This window comes from Acipenser ruthenus, chromosome 20, assembly GCF_902713425.1.
Source record: "Acipenser ruthenus chromosome 20, fAciRut3.2 maternal haplotype, whole genome shotgun sequence".
Classification (NCBI taxonomy): Eukaryota; Metazoa; Chordata; class Actinopteri; order Acipenseriformes; family Acipenseridae; genus Acipenser; species Acipenser ruthenus.
This window is the reverse complement of record NC_081208.1, coordinates 30,262,072-30,283,514: the sequence shown is the minus strand read 5'-3', so window position 1 is coordinate 30,283,514 and position 21,443 is coordinate 30,262,072. Positions and strand designations below refer to the sequence as shown.

The following is a 21,443-nucleotide window of genomic DNA, read 5'->3' as shown; positions in this document are numbered from 1 at the left end:
CAAAAAATATATATTTGTCTTTATCTAAAGCCCTTTGGGTTAGAAATAGCTGCAAGCGAAGGAATATTGTAGGGAAACGAAGCAAAGGAAGATTATTAGGTTAAATGACATTGCGTTTCCAGTCTGTTAAAATGTACAGCCTTATTAGAGCCCTGTACTGGGTAATTATAGTTATAGTTCATTCTGTACCATGTCAGGAGTGATAAAGTGGAGGCATGTTTGATTTCATTCGGTTTTTAATACTTCTGAATAGTAATGAATAATAAGGCAGATAGAAACAGTGCAAGAAAGTAAACAACAAAAGATGGAAATACTATCGCTCTGTTTGCGTTTGCTTTTTCAGTTCTGAAAAGCTTTGAAAATGTAGCAGCAGATGACATATTGGGATAGCACTTCTGTATACTTACTGCTGAAATGTACTGGCTGTTTGTGAATCTCCGCTTGTCGTCGAGTGGCGATGTGGCGCTCGAGCTGCGGCTGGATCCAGACGGGGAGTAGCATGTTGTATCACACGGTGATCCGGGCTCCTCTAATAGGGTTTCAGGGAGAATGTTGGACACACAGCCGCTGTCTGATCCACTGGAACCACTGCCCGACATACAGTGGGACGAAGACTCAGAACTTTCTGTAGCTAAGAGTGAAACACAGGATAGTTATTCTCTAGTGTCTAAAAATGATGTTGGTACTTTTTGTTCTACCACTGCCATTAAAGAAGTGTGTTTGTTATATTTCAAGCTGGTGTCATTTATTAGCAACAATACCTTCCTTAAAATGCTAGTTATTCAGTTTTATAAGTGAATGCTAATTTGGTATGTGGTGCATTTGACTGAACTTATCACTGCAAAGCTTTACTCAGAATAACACTGCAGATCTTAAGTCTCTTGCAGGGTCCTACAATACAAATACAGTTACACGAATGCATGCTTTCACAAATGATCTAAACAAACACACACACACAACTGCACTTACTCATCGAAGGCTGGCTGCTAGTGTCATGCTCCAACTCATCTTCCTCTATGCAAGTGCCAATGCAGAAAGGCCTGTCTGTAGCCATTACCCCAGACAGCAAGGACTGGCTGGTATACATGTGCAGATTAAGTGGCCCCAGTAATGACGAGGAAGGTGCATTGCAGGCTGTAGGGGCACTACTGGCAGAAATGGGCGTTTGCGTCCTCTTGAAGGGGTTGGAGTGGTCAAACAAAGACACCGCGATGGACGCCCGCGTTCTGGCCCCTGGAAATAAACAAAGGAAATGAATAAATTAATCAGGTTTCTATATGGATTTATTTGTTGTATTTTATGCTTACAACACATTGACCATGTATGTATTAAAAACAACAAACAAACCTCTTCCTTTCATAATATAGTCAATGGCTCTGTCACTGATGGCAGCATCACTGGGTTTAATATCCAGGTAGGGTTTGTTACCCACACCCATGGACACCATCTCTTGCATTCGTACTTCTGAAAAATAAAAAAAATATATATACATGTTTTTAAGTACCAATCATTTATTATATCCTGCTTTTAATGACTTCTACTTAATGGTGTTGCATTAGAATCAAGCCGCAAAGGGACTGAGTAACTTCACAAAGAGCTGATCATAATAGAGGGAGATCTGATCAGGTCTTAATGGTGAACTGGCTGGAAGGAAGGCGTTCACAACAAAACGATGTTCAGAAGGTAAATGACCTTTATTTCTTGTAGCTTGCTGCCAAAGTATTTTAGCTACATCAGCAGTCCAGGCATGTTTGACCTCAGGTGTACTTGCTTGAAGGATGTGCGTTTGGTTTTTTGATTTTCGTCTCCTGAACCAGATCTCAAAGCGCAGACCGCTGTCTCCACTATTCTCTGTCAAACCAACATCTGCAGTCTACCAGGAAAGAGACAAGAAAGAGCTGATTAATGCAATGATAGAAAACACAATGCTTTAACAACAACAGCAGTTTTACATTCTTCAATGAGAACTTGCACAACAATCCCCAAAAATGATGAGGTCAACCTAATGAATATTACATATCCAATGGCTTCTGTAGCCATTAAAGATCATTTATTCAGATTTTTGTTTTTAAGTTTACAAACTTCTGGGGTTTTTTTTACCCATTTTTGAAAGACTGATTTAAAATGTCTCACCTTAAAAGAATGCTTGTAGATGTAGACATCTAGTCCTCCCACAACTCGTTTGGGTTTGCTGAAGAGCACAAGGTCCTCAAACAAGAACACATGGCGCTGACACTTCTTTCGCCCGTAGCAGACAGTAAACTCGCCCTGTCGTACCAGCTGCCCTTGTTCCTTCAGGTTCACCTGTATAAAAAACAGAAACACGTATTGTTTTCAAAGTTGTGTACTACTTGGTTCTCCATCTATAAAAAAAACAAATTAATATAACTCATCTTATGGGGGTTTGTATGTAGTTTTGCTAAGTAAACAAAAATGTGTTTGTTCCGGGAAAAAAAACAAAAAACTGGAAATCTTACTCTTGGGTGGTTTCACATGCCCTGATTAGCACTGATGTTGAAATAACCTACCTAAAGTAGATGAGTGCTAATCGAGGTCTGTGAAACCAGATGACATTCTGTGAAAATAATGTACAGTACAACCATTCGCATAAATTAAGATGAAGTCACATGCAAAATGCAATATCACACTTTTCCCACCTTTACACAGTGCGCCCCTATGTCCTGCTAACAAAATTAGTATCAATGCTTTCGTGAACCCCACATTAAAAATGATGATGAGTCTATTACAGTCAACCATTTAAAAGCAATCCCAGCACCAGCTTGTGGCGCGTGCTGTATATCAGATGAAGAGTTCACTGTACTCACATCACAATCTCTGATGGCGTCCATCGCCAGCAGGTCATTGCCGTGGCGAAGCTGGAACTTGACCATTTCGGCGGCTGCTCGGAGGTAGTTGAGCTCCTGCTCTTGTGCCTCGCTGCACTCCTTTATCAGGTCCTTCAGGAGCAGGGCATATTTACTCATCCTCTGGATTGGCTTCAACAGGTAGGAGGCCAGATCCATCTTATCCCCGAGCACCAACTGCTTATACTGCAGAGAAGGGTTGTGATCAAGCTCAGAACAAATAAACAAGTGCAATTCAGACCTCGGAAATCGAGGTTGCATACAGGACTGAAATGTCTGTTTTGCACTGCGCACAGAAATCCTGTTCATCTGTCTATAAATGCATATGTTTCAGCAATCAATTCATGCGTAAGTCTTGGACGTGACTTCTTATTCATTAGTGTGCGTGTCCATGGAGACTTTTACACCTAGAATTGTCTTTTCGACTTTGAATTCTGATTTTAAAATGCAGTCACATTTGACTTTTGAAACAACAAAGCCTGTGTTACAATATTTTTGCAAGGTGAAAAACTAGGACATCATAATTAAGGAAATCGATTGCTATATATTTTGTTTGTGCTAGTTTTGTTACCAGTGCCAGATAGTGCACTTACAGCAATACTTACCCTAAAGAAGGCATTCCCATGACTAGCCAGCAGGGCATCAGATTTTGGTTTGTTCTTACTGTACAAGGCATACATCCCAAACTGGTCTTGCTGTAATTAGAGAAATAATTATACAATATTACAATTATACATTTGTAGATATTATTACATTAAACCTACAGTAAAACTGCTTTTAAATTGGATGGCTATCCTCAAGCAGACATATGCTTTAGATAAAGCCTTTGGCATTTGCACTGGCATGTGTTCCTGCAGTGTTACCACCACGGATTCTGATCTCAGACTGGGCGTGATCTGAGTCTGGAGGGATACCTCCCACATGCAGTGAGAACCACAAGAGGGCAGATCTTTTTTACTCTTTTTATTATTATTATTATTATTATTTGTTTATTTAGCAGACACCTTTATCCAAGGCGACTTATAGAGTCTAGGGTCTGTGAACTATGCATCAGCTGCAGAGTCACTTACAACTACGTCTCACCCGAAAGACGGAGCACAAGGAGGTTAAGTGACTTGCTCAGGGTCACACAATGAGTCAGTGGCTGAGGTGGGATTTGAACCGGGGACCTCCTGGTTACAAGCCCTTTTCTTTAACCACTGGACCACACAGCCTTTTCTTTTTTTTTAATCCTGCAAACACTTTACGAACTGTGAAGCGAGTGACTCCAACTCTTCTGGATATATGGCATGTGTACGTGAGGTTTTACACGTATACTGGGTGTTTGCTTGTCTATACATCATTTGTCTCCTTTACAAACCAAGAATTCTGAGAAAAGGTGTGTGTGTGTTTAAGCTTTTTGTGAACGTATTTGCTGACTCACTTATTTGTAAGCTACTCTGTATAAGAACATGTGTTTAGACTGGGTGTATCAGGGCCAATGTTAGCAACACGTGACATCATGAACCTGAAGTGTACTGTATCCTAACATCCGAACTTGAGTACAGTACCTCTAACCTCTACGGGTTTCTTGCTGATAATGAAATACAGTATTTTAATCAGAATTAAAAGCACAGGTTACTCCTAAACCTTCATTTTCTGATACATGTTTTTTAAGTATTATTATTATTATTATTATTATTATTATTATTATTATTATGATTATTATATCAGCAAGCCTATTCGACTATTTCTGAATGCACTGTTAGCTCTAAAAAAACAAGAGTGGTGGAACTGACAAAGGCTAGGCAGGGGTTAGTCCTGGGAATCGCTAATGAGCTCCTGTAGGACAGCACACAGAACACTGTGCATGGTTTACATAGAAGATTCCTTAAACAGGTAGCTTGAATCCGATTACATTTTGCAAATAAACGAGGTAACTACGTGGTAAGAACATTTTTTTTTTTTTTTTTTTTTTTTTTTAGTAGTAGAAAGCCCAGGGGGACATTGTCAGTGAATGGCTCTCATGTTTCTGAGGAAGCAGTGGAAGGTGTTTTTTGAAGTAGCAGTGAAAGGCTCTCACGTGTCTGAGGAAGCTGTGGAAAGGGTGTTTTTGAAGTAGCAGTGAAAGGGGCTCTCATGTTTCTGAGGAAGCAGTGGAAGGTGTTTTTTGAAGTAGCAGTGAAAGGCTCTCATGTTTCTGAGGAAGCAGTGGAAGGTGTTTTTTGAAGTAGCAGTGAAAGGCTCTCACGTGTATGAGGAAGCAGTGAAAAAGGTGTTTTTTTGAAGTAGCAGTGAAAGGGGCTCTCATGTTTCTGAGGAAGCAGTGGAAGGTGTTTTTTGAAGTAGCAGTGAAAGGCTCTCATGTTTCTGAGGAAGCAGTGGAAGGTGTTTTTTTTGAAGAAGCAGTGAAAGGCTCTCACGTGTCTCAGGAAGCAGTGGCTGACTCTCAGCGGGTGGTTGCAGCAGCTCTCCAGCTCCTTGAGGAAGTACTGGCTGTGGAAGTCGAAGAGCTTCTCCAGGTTTCCGAAGATGACACTGCGCTTCCCCCGCAGGTCCTGGGGCAGGTCTGGCCGCTCCATCTCAGGGAAGTAGTTATCGATGATGTAGTGGAGCGAGCGCACAAACTCCTGCTCTGTGGTCACCATCTCATCCACAATGTGCCTCAGTTTACTGCAAAGGACAAAACACACCAGGCTCGCTCGGTTACACACAGGCACCACATTGTATGCAGGTTCTTTTTTTTTTCACAATAAGAAAAAGAAATATGATATTAAACATCCCCTAAGATCTAGACATAGGGAGATGTCATCATGCCCTTCTCTGCAAGTCACTCCATGGAAATGTAACATTTGTTATATCCATATCAGACTACTGGAAAGCACAAGACCTTTTTATGATCAAACTTCTGTGTATTATGATTGCCATTAGTCTAGATAAAGATGACTTATCAGTGTGACAAATTTCACTGATTTCATGGAATGGCGAACATTCATCAAGTAAAACAGTACAACCAGCAAGAAACCTCTCTGAACAACAATGCAATCATGACATCGCTCCTTTTCTGCACTTGCTTCAAACAAGGGCGTACAGTATACACTCCTTATAGAAATGGTACTCAGAGAGCTACAGTACCGTGTCTACCAGCCTACAGTACCTCACACATGAAACCTTTTGCTTCCAGTGACAGAGGGTGGCTAATACCTTCAACAAGCTGGAAGGTTAATTACCAACTCCAAAGGGTCCTGGGCATCTGTTTCCTTATCTGAAGCTAAACCGCAGGTTTGACATTCCACAACACACAAACCCGAGGAGGCTGCGTGAGATTGTATAGATCATTTCAAACACAGTTGTGAGCAGCGTAAGGAGAGGACCTGGTACAGTGTAAAGGCATTCAGCATGTTTGGATTACAGAAGGGTGATGATGATAATTCAAGATGCAAACAGTCTCGTGTCAAAAATAGTTTGCCGGTGTTGCACGAATATTACTGTAGCTTTTTAAATCGCTGTGCGCAGTCTGACCTAATTGGGATTTTTTAATTGTTGTTTTTTTTTAATGCATTGTAGGATCAACTAACCCTATGGTGCAGTCTGCTTCTGCAAACCTCTGAACTCGCCTGATGTGGTAATTAGCTCTAGGAGTGAGAACGAGATGACATCATGCTTTCCCTAAGCCTGGCATCAGTCGACTGAAGTGGATTTGAATGGAAACTGGAAGATTTCCTGCTGTGTTCATCTGCGGATATCTCGCTCAGCTCTTATTCTTTTGGTTACATGCTTTCCGTTTCACATGTAAGAGTTCTTTCTCCTCTGGTACAGGCCTCAATAGTTTAATTTACCGGTACTGATCTTGAGACTGTGTATATATTTCTGTGGTAAAACCATACTTTCAAGATCCAGACAATTAAATTGAGTCATGGAAAAACTGAGAAACCCAGCATTATTAACTGCAGACCTGTATAATATATTAAATGACACCTGGAAAATAAAAAACAAAAAGCAGAAGTTAAATCAGATGAGACTGTAAAGTAGAAACATGTTAACTCTGAGAGAGATCCAGTTACTGGAGAGAGGGAGAGAAGGGTCTGCAGATGATGGTTCCAGACAAACGACGGGAGACCTTACAGAAAGCAGATCTTCACTGGCTTACATTAATATAAAGGGCTCCGAAGATTGTTTAGTAAATCTGGTCCAGGCTGGAGAACTAGGAGCCTCTTAAAATGGGCGGAGGACACAGGGAACCATTACAAAGAACAAGAAAATCAGATGAAGGGCCGACACGGGTGGCACACGTCAAAGAGTTTGTAAAAAGGGTGTTCTACTGTATTTTATATATAACAAATCAAATCATTCTTTGGTAATAACAAGATACAATATCATGGTACCGCAGTCAGCACTGCCATAAAAGCACTTTCAGATGTTTTTATAATTCGGGGGAACTTTACAGTACTTTTCCATATGGGAAAGTGACTCTGAATACCACGATTTCCATTACATGAGAGTAGATGTTAAAACTTCATGCTGATTTGAACTCAGCTCTCGCCAAGATAAGCACCAACTTAGACGTAGCTTTACAGTAAACTAATGCGATCCATCTGCGTCTCCATTCATTTGCGTTTCCTTCCATCTAATGATGCAGATATCCTTCTGCCTGCTGAAGTGTAATGCTGGCTCCAGGGATCAGCTTATTTTGCCTCCCCAGCGCATCAGCACACACAAAGGCTGCGATGCTGGCTCCGGGGATCAACCACAGTGCGGACTCCCCAGCGCATCAGCATGACAACCGTTTGGACTGAGCGAAGTACGGTACATCTCTGGGGTCTGCCCAAGGAAAACTTATTTAAGGGAAATCAAAGAAGGCTAAATGTACTGTGAACTGTGACAAGGGAGCAGTATTTGTCAGTGCATTCGTTTCATCTGTTTTTAAAGTTTCTGTGCCTATAAGCGTAGGAGTAGTTGTTTCTGGCATTGCCCTGCATGATGTTTAATAGATGGTTTCGATAGAAAAGAATGTTCTTGTGTTTTTTGGCGATACACTTGACACAGAATTGTATTAGAATTTTTTTCCCCCTCTTTTTATATATTTTGGCTAACTAAAGATTTATTACAACGTGACTGCCTGCATTCTTAATGCAATGTGTAGAACCACCTCTTGTGTCATACTCTACCGCTCTGCTGTACATAATTGTACCTGAATGCTGCACGAATGTATTTAGTATGAATCGTACCTGAATGCTGCATGAATGTATTTAGTATGAATCGTACCTGAATGCTGCACGAATGTATTTAGTATGAATCGTACCTGAATGCTGCACGAATGTATTTAGTATGAATCGTACCTGAATGCTGCACGAATGTATTTAGTATGAATCGTACCTGAATGCTGCACGAATGTATTTAGTATGAATCGTACCTGAATGCTGCACTAATGTATTTAGTATGAATCGTACCTGAATGCTGCACGAATGTATTTAGTATGAATCCAGTCTCCCAGCAGGCTTTGGAATCTCGCCCAGTGTCTCCTACGAGTCATGTGATTGGGGCTCCCATGATGCCTAGCAACCATGAAGGTTTGTTCTTTTATAACCAAGAATATATAAATATAAATAGGGATCAAACAAAAACGACACTGTTTTCATGTTACTGAACCTACTCTATCAACACTGCTAGCACATTTCCGTGGTTTTCCCTTCACATAAATCCCTGTCATGCAAGTATTTGTACTATATACAGAACTCCAAGAGTGTTTGGAAACCCAACACTAAATCGACTTCACCGACAGGGAACAGGAACATCTCTGACACCTACCTGCCCTTGGCCCTCACTTCAGGCATCGGGGTACTGCTCCTCTGTTCGTCTGCCTGTGAAGGAGACCAGCCGTGGGGTACCTGCTGCCTGGAGGAACAGGTACGGTCTACAATCTCCGTACTGCTCACTTCCAGGCCCTTGATAAAAACCCCAGTGTTGCCGTGCCTGGCGGGCTCGCTGAGAGTTCTGTGGCAGGTGCCGTACCGCAGCCCCTCGCTGGGAGCAACTTCGAAACTCTGGGTTTTCCTCAGCAGCCTCTTCCCCTGCTGGCTGCCTGAACCCAGGCTGTAGGAGCAGGAGGAAGCCCTGCCCTGGAGTCCTGCCGCGAGGGTGTCTCTGCCAGGCTCCTCTGAAGAAGTGCTGCGGGTCAGTGTGTGAGAATCCGAAGCAGCACCGGCCTGCCCTGGCACCCTGTGATCAAAGCCATGCCGGCCTGGGGTGGGGGTCCTATTGAAAACGTATTCTGCTATAGAGTCCTCTAGACCATTGCTCCCGGCTCCGTAGTAACTGCCGGGTGAATGGGTTGCCAGTCTGTCCCTGGTCCAGCCGCTGGAGGTCGATTTCCTGCTGCAGGAATATGAAATGCTGTGGCTGCGCTCGTGCTGCAGCCTCTGATCCGAGCCCTCCGAGTGCCGCCTGCTCGCTGGGCTGGCGCTGCTGCAGCTCTTAACGCTGCCCCTGTCCAAACACGCTCCCCTGTCCAAGGGCAGAGACCTCCTGGTCCTCAGAGCCGCCTCCAGCTTCTTCTCAAACATCTGCTTGGTTTCTTGGCACTTGGACCAGGCGAACTTCCACTGCTTCAGTCCTCTGTCATTTTTTAATTCGCCTGCCAGCTCCTTCATCTCTGTGAATTTGGCCTCAGGGATATCTGGGTGCTGCCGCCAGTATTCATCCAGGCACTTGATGACCGTGCCGCACTTCTCTGGCATGCTGCAATCTTCCATGGTGATGCAGGCAAGGTGGCGCATACCCTCCAGTGCCCACTCGTACGCCTGCAGCAGGAAAGAAAGAGAGAGGATCAGACCGAGCCACCCATCAGAAAAAGAAGAATGTAAACATTCATCAGCATCTCTGCGCTACAAACACATGAAAAGGGGCACTGTGTGGTACAACTAACTCCAGCCAACAAAGTGCTTCATCGTTACAATAGGACTTTTAAGTTGTTTTAAGACAAGCGGTTCTTTATTACAGCAGCCTCAGACAGACTGAAAGGCGATTCTTTTTTTCACTTTGCAGGGCAGGGTGACCCATGTGGTCTGAACTTTCGCTGCACAGCCCTTACTGAAGAGGCTGTGTTTGTTACTGTAAATGATCATCATCAGGCCTCACTTCTGCAAGTGTGATCCAATTAAGTGGTGGTGAATCTGTAAGGTGTTACTTTAAGCAGTGACAATTTTCCACATGAATCCCTCACACAAACACTTTTGTGTCCTGTAAAGCTGTAACACTTAGAAACACACTGAGCCTTTTGTTCCTAATGACTGGTAATGGTTTTGCAAATGAGTTCCTTCAAACAATGCTAGCATGCTGATGGAAACATAAGTGTAATTAAAAGTACTTTGCTTTCAAGTTTAAAACAAATTGACTAAATGCTTGAAGAACACACACTGAAAATAATGCAAGCCCTCTTGCACCATTTGTTTTGTATTACTGCATTTTCCTTAATAATTCAGGTATATTCTTTTAATTAATAATTTAATCTCACCAATATGATAGTTAACAAATGTTTTATGTGATAAAACCTGTATGTTTTTAATATATTTTTTGCTTACCATGGTACACAATGGCAAAAGCATAGCGTAGTAAAGCACAGTGAATTCATAGGTAAGTCATGATAAACTACAAAGCTACAGTGTATTTTTATCATGATATACTAATGTATAAAAAAGCATATGTACTGCAAGCTTGTGCGTATATTAAGACAGTAAAGTTCAAAAGTAAAACATCACAACAACCAAAATGTTCAGCACAGATTTCTATTTTAGTGGACATCAAACATCAAACCAGAATTCCAGTGCCAAAAGAAAGTCTTTCCCTGACATGCAAGACATTCCTTCAATTGTCCTCGCTGAGGGAAGAGCCATTAGTATTTTTAAAGTAGTATTTTTTTTTGTTTTCTTTTAGCTGCTCTCCTCTAAACCCTTCTCCATCTCCCCGGCCCCCACATTCCAAACACGACCTTCTTATGAAGCCACTGTGACACAACTGTCACATACCAAGGTTTTCAGGGGGCCTGCACCAAGTTACCGAAGTAACTGTGCAGTCCATAGGTCACATCCCATTAACAATGGGAGATACAAGAAAAAAAAATACGCCATGAGAAAGTAATCAATAGGTGCGGCCAGTTACTATCACAAGTGCAAAGTCGCTCCCACTCGTTTTCTGAAAAATGTCTTTTAATTTGAAAGCACAACTTTCAGACCTATAATAAAACAAACTACTCTTTCTTTAGGAAAGAATTGGGGCAAAAACTTGCTTGAAATCAGGGCCCTAGAATGGAGCCATTCTAATATAATCGTTCTTGCAGCGTCGCTGTCTTAGCTATAGATTCTAATATAATCGTTCTGCATCGTTGCTGTCTTAGCTATCGATTCTAATGCAATCGTTCTTGCAGCGTCGCTGTTGACTATAGAAAGAAAGGAGCAGAAAGGACACACAGCAACGGCAGGGTTCTTCTCAAACAATGGGGAGCTGAAATGGCTTGATGGCAATCACAGCTTCAATCCACTGCTGAAATGTTCTGCTGTATTATTGAATATCTGCTAATTGTCTAGGGGCTCTGACAAGCTGTGAGGCAGCTGCCAGGCTACAGTACAATACACCACTCAGCCAAACCTGGAAGGCTAAAACAAATGTTTGCTGCCGCTTTCATATACCAGCAAGGCAGCAACTTTTCCATAGAGAGTGGGAGTGGTTCTGCATAAGGGTGTTTGTTTAAAGTCTCAAGGAGAACTGTAACTATGTTAATGTACCTGATGTTGCTGTGGCAGAAGCTTATGCGCAAACTTTAAATAAGAAAGATTGCAAAGAAGTAATTTCTGCTCTGCTTGAAAAAAAATGTACGAAAAAACTAAAACACCCAATTCACACTGTCCGTTTAGCCTTGAAAAGAAACAAAGCACAGGGCCTTTTACAGGGGTTTCTTTTACAAGGAAGTATTTCAGACTATGTAAGACGACTGGCAAAAAACAACATGAAAACAAAAGATGGACCAAAGGCCAGCTTTCAGAATGCCCTGCCTGCTGCATGATTGATTCAGCAGCTCTCTGAAATGGGTCTTTAAGAAGACAAGGCACTTTGCCCGTACATTGGACTGTCATGACCTTACGAAAAAGGACCTGCCCCATGATATTGTGAAACTTATACTTTTACTAGGACCACACACACAGATACAGACCTTTATTTGTTTACTGCAGCAACCACTTGTATTCGCTCAGGAATTACACAATACAAAATACATCCACAGGATAACCAGTTTCTTTATATAAAGTTAAGAAGTACTTCATAATATTAGAAACTTCCTATTGGCACATACTCTAAATCCAACCTCACAACTTTTCCTCCACTTCTTTCTCCTAACTTCATTGAATGACTTGCTTTGCATGCTATGCTGCGCTCTGCTATGCATGGTTAGATGCATTAGCCAAGGCTACGCAGCAGACAGTGACAGATGCAGTGTCTTGTGCCTGCAGGCGTGCATTTCACTTTTGTTGGTGCGGGCCCCGATTGAATGGAGTGTGCTTTAATAATCTCATTAGATATGCAAAGGAACACGAAGAAGCTGGGATTCTCTTGACGTTACAGTGTATCTGGTGTCTGCTTGCCTTGGAGAAAAGTGTGCCTGCCCACGCCCCCACCCCCTTAAAATACTAAAAACAAAGTTAGAAATTTCAGACACGACTGTCAGTTGACTTCATTTAAAATCACTGTGTACTTGTATGCAAAGCAACGCGGCACTCAGCAATGTAATGCAGCAATCCATTCCCTTGCCTCTTATTAACACTCATAATGTTAGCGCTGGTCTCTCCCTTTTTTGTAGGTAGAAGTTCTTTGTTATTTTCTTTACACTTTTAATTCGGGATATGCAGGTATTTCAAATAGCTATAGCTGCTTCTTCGTGGTACCTAAAACTTCCACGTTCTGTCAATTTCACTCCAATAATAGAGCTGCAATCATATCATATCACATGCAAATGTGATGTTGCCAATTAAAAAAGTTATAATAATAATTTGAAATCATAGTGATAAGGTTACTCATGAGAATACCCAAGTGGATTTGAAACCATAACGTGACATAATTTAATTGTTCAACCCTGTAAGTCCATGCTTAACACACTCGCACTCAGTGACATTTACTTGTCACAAGCTTTCAAAATTCAAATCAGACACCATCTGATCCATCTGCCTTGGTCGAATTAGAAAAAGGGTCAAAGGTTACTTTTACCCAAGAAACCCCAACTGGGCTCTGGGCTAATTGCATTTATTCAGCTTATTACTGCCTTAAAGTCTTTGGACCTCAATAAGCAGCAGTCACACATGACCTGAGTATTTAACCATGCAGAACACCTTCTGTATCCATCACTGCTACAGACTGCAAAAATACAATTACCACCTTTAATCTCGAGCTATGAAAGCAGCAGTGCAGCAGTAATAAAGGGCACATCTGACCATGCTGTCACAGCTCATTGTGGGACATAGCAACAGGGTCCAGGATCACACATTCCAAGCACCAGTAAAGCTCAAAGCTAGAGTAACAGCCGCCTCAATATGAGCTGGCAAAAACTAAGGGGACTCATATTTGATTTATTTACTTACCTGTATTCTGTTTCCATCCATTATCGAGAACAACCTGAAGCATGCCAGTGGCCCGCTCTCTCCACAGAAGCCAATCCATAAAGCTTCTGACACTTGAGCAACGAGGCACCTCAGCAGTGAAAATCTATACACACAACTGCTTCGTGCCAATACAGGATTTATAAACTTGGTTCACTATTACATTCATATACTGACCTCTGTAACATAGAATGTCAGATCTGCTGGAATCAAATGTCAGCTTACTGGATGTAATGAGTTTCAGGCCCAGGATCGCTCACTATTGAAGTGTGTGTGTGTGTGTGTGTATGTATGTGTGTGTGTGCGTTTATGTGTGTGTGTGTGTGTGAGTGAGTGTATGTGTGTGTGTAAGTGTGTGTGTGAGTGAGTGTGTATGTGTGCGTTTATGTGTGTGTGTGTATGTGTGTGTGTTTATGTGTGTGTGTGTGCGTGTGTGTGTATATGTGTGTTTGTGTGTGTGTATATGTATGTGTGTGTGTGTGTTTATGTGTGTGTGTGTATATGTGTGTGTGTTTATGTGTGTGTGTATATGTGTGTGTGTATATGTGTGTGTGTGTGTGTGCGTGTATATGTGTGTGTTTATGTGTGTGTGCGTGTATATGTGTGTGTGTGTGCGCGTGTGTGTGTGTGTTGATGTGTGTGTGTATATGTGTGTGTATATGTGTGTGTGTGTGCGTGTATATGTGTGTGTTTATGTGTGTGTGTGCATGTATATGTGTGTGTGTGTATATGTATGTGTGTGTGTGTTTATGTGTGTGTGTGTGTATGTGTGTGTGTGTGTGTATGTGTGTGTGTGTGTGTATGTGTGTGTGTTGATGTGTGTGTGTGTGTGTGTGCGTGTGTGTTGCTTTCATCCACAGTGTGATTAGTAAGACTCTCTGGGGACAGATAAAAATGGGAATATACTGTAAGTCCATCACTACCAATTACACTGCTGATCTGTAATGGGCAGTCAGATGTTAACATAGAAGGTAAATGCTTGTGCCACCTGGTCATAATCCAACTTTATTCTTTTCTCTGCACAATAATACAATTCACCTCAGACTTATTCATCCAAAACAAACAAACAAACAAACTAGCATACTTAAAATACACAAAGGGCTCACCAATATCAGCAGGCTTACACAGCAACAGGAAGACATACAAGACCTGATTGAGTATTGTGCACAAACTACCGGTGTTTGAAAGTCTCAGCCTGACTGGCAGCCAGTTTAAAAGTGTATATACCAGTAAGGACATACAAACCATGCTGTTGGTGTTGTTTCTTTTCACATTTTCTCTAAACAGTGTTCTTTATTTATACATTTTTTTTAGTCCTGCATCGTGCTTCTGGTTTAGCTGTGGACAGTAGCTTTCTTTTGGTCAGCAATGACTCACAGCTAATCCAGAGGGATACGGAGGCCACCATTCAATGAATGGACAATGAGCCTCAGACAGAGCTGTTAGCATTGAAGCACAGGCAGCCCATCCAGCTGTATGCATGGGCTACTCCTAGCAGCTCTGCAATCTGCTCGGGACAAAAACAAGCTCCCTCTCTGCTCACGCTTTAGAAAGGACAGGCACAAGCAAATCTGTTACAGGCATCACTGCATTACAGCTAACTATAATGCACCAAAGACAACCCAGGCAGGCAAAACATGGCAACTTCAGTGAAATCCATGTGGATCATTTAAGAGAAGAGTCTTGGAAGTTTAAAAAAAACAAAAACAAACAAACAAAAAAAGAGCTGTTTTTTAAACTATGTTATTAATAACATGACAATAAAAAAAAAAAAAAAAACAATAATCATAAAATCTAAAGAAATGTACTTAAAAGCACTTAATTTGCAGATTTGGAATTATTAACTGTTCAGTACACTATATCACCAAGCTGTCACACATTGACATTATGTAACTGCATGGAACCTGCCTCTACTCCTGCAAGCATTACAAAGTGTCTGGAGCACATTCAAGTCTCTAGCTGTCCCTACCTGAATACCCCGTAGACAAACCCCAGATCCTGGTTCAGTGTAATTCCTTGAGCTCTTCAGCAGCGCTCTGTGGACCTGCTATCACCCTGTGCTGAGACAGACTGAGCCACTGGCGCCCAGATCCTGCTCCCTACTCACTCCCACTATTCACAGGCAAATGCAAGCCTAAATACCAGCTGGGCTATCCTGGGTAACTAAATAAGAAGCAGAGCCGACAGGCAGTGAGGGATGGGGGATGGGGGATGGGAGGGGGTGTCTAGTGCCGGCACTACAAAGCCAGTCCAGTGTGTAGAGAGAGAAAACAAAACCTGCCATTGGAATGCTACCTGGATTTGGAGACTTTACTTAGAGAGAGATAAGAACTTATACACGCAATAGTGACAATTGGTCTAAAAAAAAAACACACAAACAAAAACATTTGGCTGGCATCAACCTCCAGCACTTTTAATGGCAAGGAAACTGGAAAAGATGGCAAGATAAAAAAATATAAAGAAACAGATGTAATCATTCAGTAGTAATTAACAAACAGAACTATCAGTGATTAAGTAAATGTGGATTTAATATAATGATATATTTAAATGATAATAATAATAATAAAGGAAGGTGTTAGTTTCTTTGACAATCAGCTCTGAATCTGTAAACCAACAATGCAACTTATAAGCAACATGCCTGACTCACCGAGTCATTCAATTGTTAAATTAACTTCCTGAAGATCTGAATGTATTAAATGAATAGCAGCTGCTGCCGTGACAGCAGTGTGCTTATGGGACTGCTGTCCTCACTCTTTCACACTGCCAGTCAATACACTATTGATCGAATAATCAATAAGCAGCAGGGAGAAGACACTTGTAGGTGATCACAAGAGCGCAAAACTGGACACTTTCCATCAGAGCTTTTATTAAAATCAGAACCACGCTACACAGCAACAACAGAGAAAAACAACTCTGAAGATCAAAGATGTGCAAGTCTCGCCTCAAAAGAAGTCCTAAAGAGCCTGTTAAAAGACGACCTGATAAGCTACTAATAAAATCAGTCAGTGTACAAATCATACAAAACATGTTTTTATGTTACTGCACCAGTAAGAAACTGTTAGGTGCATTGCAGGGACCTCTTACACTATAATTTGGAGATGTTCATTCCTAAATTAACACCTCTTATTTTTTCTTTTGAAACAAGAGGTGGAAACGTCACACTGTAGCAAAGGCTTGTAAGTCGAGCCCAATCTACATCCAGGGATTCCTGGGAGTGTCAGTGGCACGTCACTATCAGCCTCCCTCTCGGCCCGGCAGGGATATCTGCGGGGGTAAACAGGGTAATAAACGTTGTGTGGGGGTAATTAGTATGGGCAGCCTGGGGTGAGAACAACAGGCCCCTTGGAAAGACAGTCGGCTCTCACAGGGTAGTTTATCCTCCACATGTGTGAGTATCGTCAAGGCGGCTATTTTAATTCTGTCCATATTTTTCTCATTAGGGCTGTACTATTATTTATTTCTTAGCAGTACTATGACTTAATGCTTACTTTAATTGGCTTTTCAAATCTTGAGCAATTTAATTATTTTAATCTCATTAATGTTTTCCATATTCAGAAATTTCCCAAATGCAATGGACTGGAAATGGTTTATACTAGAGCAATTCTGAGGGCTGTAGGCGACAACAAATATTGGTGATTGATTTAAACATTCACAGATTAAAAAAAAAAAAAAAAAACATTTGAGAAAATAATTAAATCTGAAATTTACAACAAAAGCATTGCTTATAACACCGGCACATTTTTTCTGAAGGCTAGTCTCACGATACGGAAGGGGTCAGTATATGGACACGCGATGCAGAACAATAACTAAACTCTCCCCTCAGAAATCAATATGCTCCGGCAGAATCAACACGCCATCACTTTGTAACACCCAGCACCTCTCTGCCTGGATGTGCTTTTCTATACTGTGAATTGATTCGGGACCCTGACTGCAGGCGCCCCTCTCTATGACATAGAAACATCTGAATGCTGTCCCAGGACCTCTGCGTCTGCACCCAGCAGCTTCTATAAAATTAAACCGTTCAAAAAAAGGACATAGAATCTATCTATTTTAAAAAGCAGAACACAACAAAATACATAAACCCTGTTCAGGTTTTAATGCTCTTAGGAATGTATTTGTTTATGTATATTTTATTTTTATTTTTTTTGATGCTTTGGACATCAAAGAGGTGGGTTTAAACACACGCTGTGGTGCACAGTAAGAGTGGCTGCGAGATTTAAAAATCCTTGTCATCAGCTTTCTTAAGTCTCTTTTCAAAGCATTGCAGTAGCTCCTACAAGTGGAGAGGTTGGTAGAAATGCTAATTCCCTTTGCAGTCAGCCAAGTTTGCTCAAGCCAAATGTTAACTGCACTGCTTGAACAATACTCAGCCTCCTGGTGGGATTAAGATCTTCAGACTCAATGCGTGGAGTTCAGATCCCAGCTGGACTCAGTAGTGCCAGGGCTGGAATCCGCAGAGAGTGAATGGAGAAGGTAGGTTCTGTTGGCTGATTATAACAAGGGTACTTGTTATTTTTTTCTTCTCTTTTTCTCCAGTACTTGCAAGAGCAAGTCAATGCAAGAACAATTTAACAATAACAGCCGCTCTTAGTCTGGCAGGAGGTTAGAATGCATGCCGATGTTCTCAGAATATTAAAAGAAAAGTTCTGATCATGGCATTAGCATACACTAGGGCACTGGGGCATTGCGAGGGGTTGCTAAGCACAGTGCATTTGCAATCACAATTTGACTGGGACCCGGGCTACCCAGTGATTACAGACACAATTAACAGCAGGAGTAGAGCTAGCTTCCTTGGGGTCATTATTCACTCCGTGCTGTTTGCCAGTCACTCTGACAGACCAGTGAAAACATTCGCCTGAGAATAAAAGTCTGAACAGAAACCACATTTAAATGATAACAAGCTGTATAAACTGTTCATTTTTTTACTCCATGAAATTCCACACGAGATACGTTAACATGCCGTGTTTTAAAAACGCTACGCTGTCAAAAGGACCATGCTTTTGCTGGTCGAGTCTGAAAGTCTGAACGGGTGCTTTCTACTGTCGCCCATTAGCAAACTGCTCTTAGGTTTTATTATGGCCTGATGCAAACACTGAAAATACAGAACTAGAACCAGTCTAAGGACCAATGCAACATACAGTAATCAGGACCAGCTCTGCTGCGTAACCTCATTCTGTGATTGGCGGAATAAAAATATTTCAGCAGCCATAAAGACTTCATTTAATACCAAACACCTCACAAAGAATTCGAGAGATCTGAACTGACGTGATCAGCATCGACACAGCTTCTTTGTGGATTATTGGAGCAGTTCAGAGGAAACACACACACTTGTAACTTGTCCAGTTCTATATCAGAACACGAAGTACCTGTCACCAGAAACCAAAACAGGATTTTAAAAATGTTTTTTATAAAAAGTGATATCAAGTTATGTGTAGCCTTTTAGCCTAGCTGGAACAAAGGCCAGTGTTGAAATATGCTGACAGATGGCAAGAAACCTGGTGGCTGGGGAGTACAAGAGGCAGCCAAATGACACTCAGGGTTATGAGGGGGGGAGTAGCCCAGTGAGAGAATCTGCATCAAAACAACTGTACTATATGCTGATTCCAGATCCGATAGCTCATGATGTTTTTTTATCGGAAAGAAACAGCAATATGAAATAATAATTTATAGCCCTGATCAAATTACTATGAATCTAAAACAAGACACAAATGCACAATGAGACAATGCTTCATCATCTTCACTTCTTTATTTCTGTTAAGCTAAAGTTAAGGCACCCCTGGTGGAGTGGAAGCCGAGTTCAGCTGTAGAATATCTGTTTGATTCTGGTAGCTGTGCAGAACACACTGGACTCGTGACCAGAGCACGAAATCAAAACCTCTCAATAGTCCTGGGCTGACCCTTTTCATTTTATTTTTTAGAAAGCGCGATTGACAACTTGGCCATTTTCTACCAAAAATATCTGTGAGTCAGAGCCATATGGAGCTGATTACCAAGCAGTAGTACAATGATATCGCTGCCACAGATTGTTTCTTAGTGAGTGTTTCCCTTGTGTTATTATTATTATTATTTATTTCTTAGCAGACGCCCTTATCCAGGGCGACTTACAATTGTTACAAGATATCACATTATTTTTACATACAATTACCCATTTATACAGTTGGGTTTTTACTGGAGCAATCTAGGTAAAGTACCTTGCTCAAGGGTACAGCAGCACTACCAGGGATTGAACCCACGACCTTCCAGTCAAGAGTCCAGAGCCCTAACCACTACTCCACACTGCTGCCCTACTACTCCACACTACTGCCAGACAGTACTGCTGTTTTGTTTTTCCCCCCCATCTGATAATCCTTTATCAATGTGATTTTAAACAGATGGGAGAGGATAACTACGCTGGACAGATCCAGTGAGATGCAGTATCTAGTTTACAGGGATGTGAAGCACACATTGGCCAGGGTGAAGATGAGCCGGTGTACAGGGAATTCAGCCAGGAATGTACTGGCTTGTACTGGGGATTCAGCAAGCCAGGACACCAGGCTTAGAACTCCTGCCATGGGGTCTTTAATCTGCAGTCTCCTTGTTTTACATCCCGTCCCAAGGACAGCACCTTGTGCAGTTCAGTGCCCCCCTAACCCCAAGCAAGCTCACAGGATGAAATCTGACACAGAGGGAACAGATCAACCAACACCAGACCCGGGACCAGTTACCATTGTCCTTGTATTTTCAATCACTTTTGGATCTGTCCTTGTATTTTCAATCACTTTTGGTGACCACCATTTGTTTGAAGTTATATAGCATGTTTCTGTATTTGTAGCTGCGATTATTGCTTGGTTATTTAGAATAAATAGATTAAGCATGTAGGTGTTTGTGTTACTTTTCAGTATGTCTGTAATTATAATTGTAACTACTGCAGCACAATTGTGACTGTAACTGTGATTAAACAAAACAGCACTGTAATTGTAACTGCAATTCCAGCAAACACTCCTGCTGTAATTGTAATTATACTCGACCCCAGGTCTGACCGGCAGCAGCACACAGTTTTCCTAGCAGGTCCCCCACCCAAGCACCGAGCTGACTGGCTTGCTTAGCAGAGCGGCGTAACAAAGGCTTTCACACCATTTCGAAGCTACAGCACCTCCCCCTCACTGCCCAGCTGCCTACAGCATCTCAGAAGCCGTTCATTGTGGTGTGCACTGAAGTCATTCACCAGTGACACAGCTACATGGAACTGCAGAAAAAGAATTTTCAGAACATGCCTGTGTCAATCAGTCAACAAGCATGCAAACGATCAGCTCCCTCCTTGCTTGTCGTGTCCCCTCGCTTTGTACAACACCGTCCATATTCACTGTAATCTGCTGTCAAGCTATACACCAACACATCCGTCATCCTTTCTGTGGCCCGCAAGAAGCTTTATGAAACAATTCGACGGGTGCCTTACCTTGTCGAAAAACTCATACAGTTTGACTGTCTTGTCGATCTTCCCTTTGGCATCCTCCACTCTCAGTGAGAAGTCCTTCAGCTGCTCCCAAAACGAATGCACTTTCACTTCATAGACCTGCAGCTCTGCTGAGGAGACGTCTTCCCACGGCTCCAGCTTCTTTAAGAGCCCCTCACCGTTCTTGCAGTATGTCTAAGAGGCCAAATAAAGATCATTAGCAGGAATATAATCTACATTTTTATTTTGCTTTTCTTTTTTTGTAAGACCAGAATAAGCACGTTTCAAATTATATTTTTTGCATTTGTGAAGTTTTATTTATTTATTCATTTATTTTTACACCCTTTAAAACGTATGAAGAGTACACTAATACAGCGTGACATCAGAGGCTGGAACACAGGAGCCAACATTATTTAAATCAATTCAAATATCAGACACATACTAAAATTAAAGGTTACGGGAAAACTGTTGAGAAATGGTCAGATGTGAGTGCTGGGTTTGGGATAGAGTTCCATTATCATCAGCACA

The 21,443-nt window shown here is 41.7% G+C and overlaps 1 protein-coding gene across 3 annotated transcripts in view; it reads right to left on the bottom strand.

Moving 5' to 3' along the window:
* Positions 1–21,443, bottom strand: part of LOC117425702 (uncharacterized) — a 55,468-nt gene that overhangs the window by 2,667 nt on the left and 31,358 nt on the right. For all 3 annotated transcript variants that reach the window (XM_058993899.1, XM_058993898.1, XM_058993901.1), the window contains 10 exons: positions 20,919–21,110; positions 8,652–9,643; positions 5,267–5,516; positions 3,470–3,559; positions 2,826–3,050; positions 2,134–2,304; positions 1,693–1,873; positions 1,348–1,464; positions 970–1,233; positions 408–631 (listed from right to left, as the gene is read on the bottom strand). In XM_058993899.1, the coding sequence (XP_058849882.1) occupies positions 408–631; positions 970–1,233; positions 1,348–1,464; positions 1,693–1,873; positions 2,134–2,304; positions 2,826–3,050; positions 3,470–3,559; positions 5,267–5,516; positions 8,652–9,643; positions 20,919–21,110 (2,706 nt within the window). The remainder of the gene's footprint in view (positions 1–407; positions 632–969; positions 1,234–1,347; positions 1,465–1,692; positions 1,874–2,133; positions 2,305–2,825; positions 3,051–3,469; positions 3,560–5,266; positions 5,517–8,651; positions 9,644–20,918; positions 21,111–21,443) is intronic.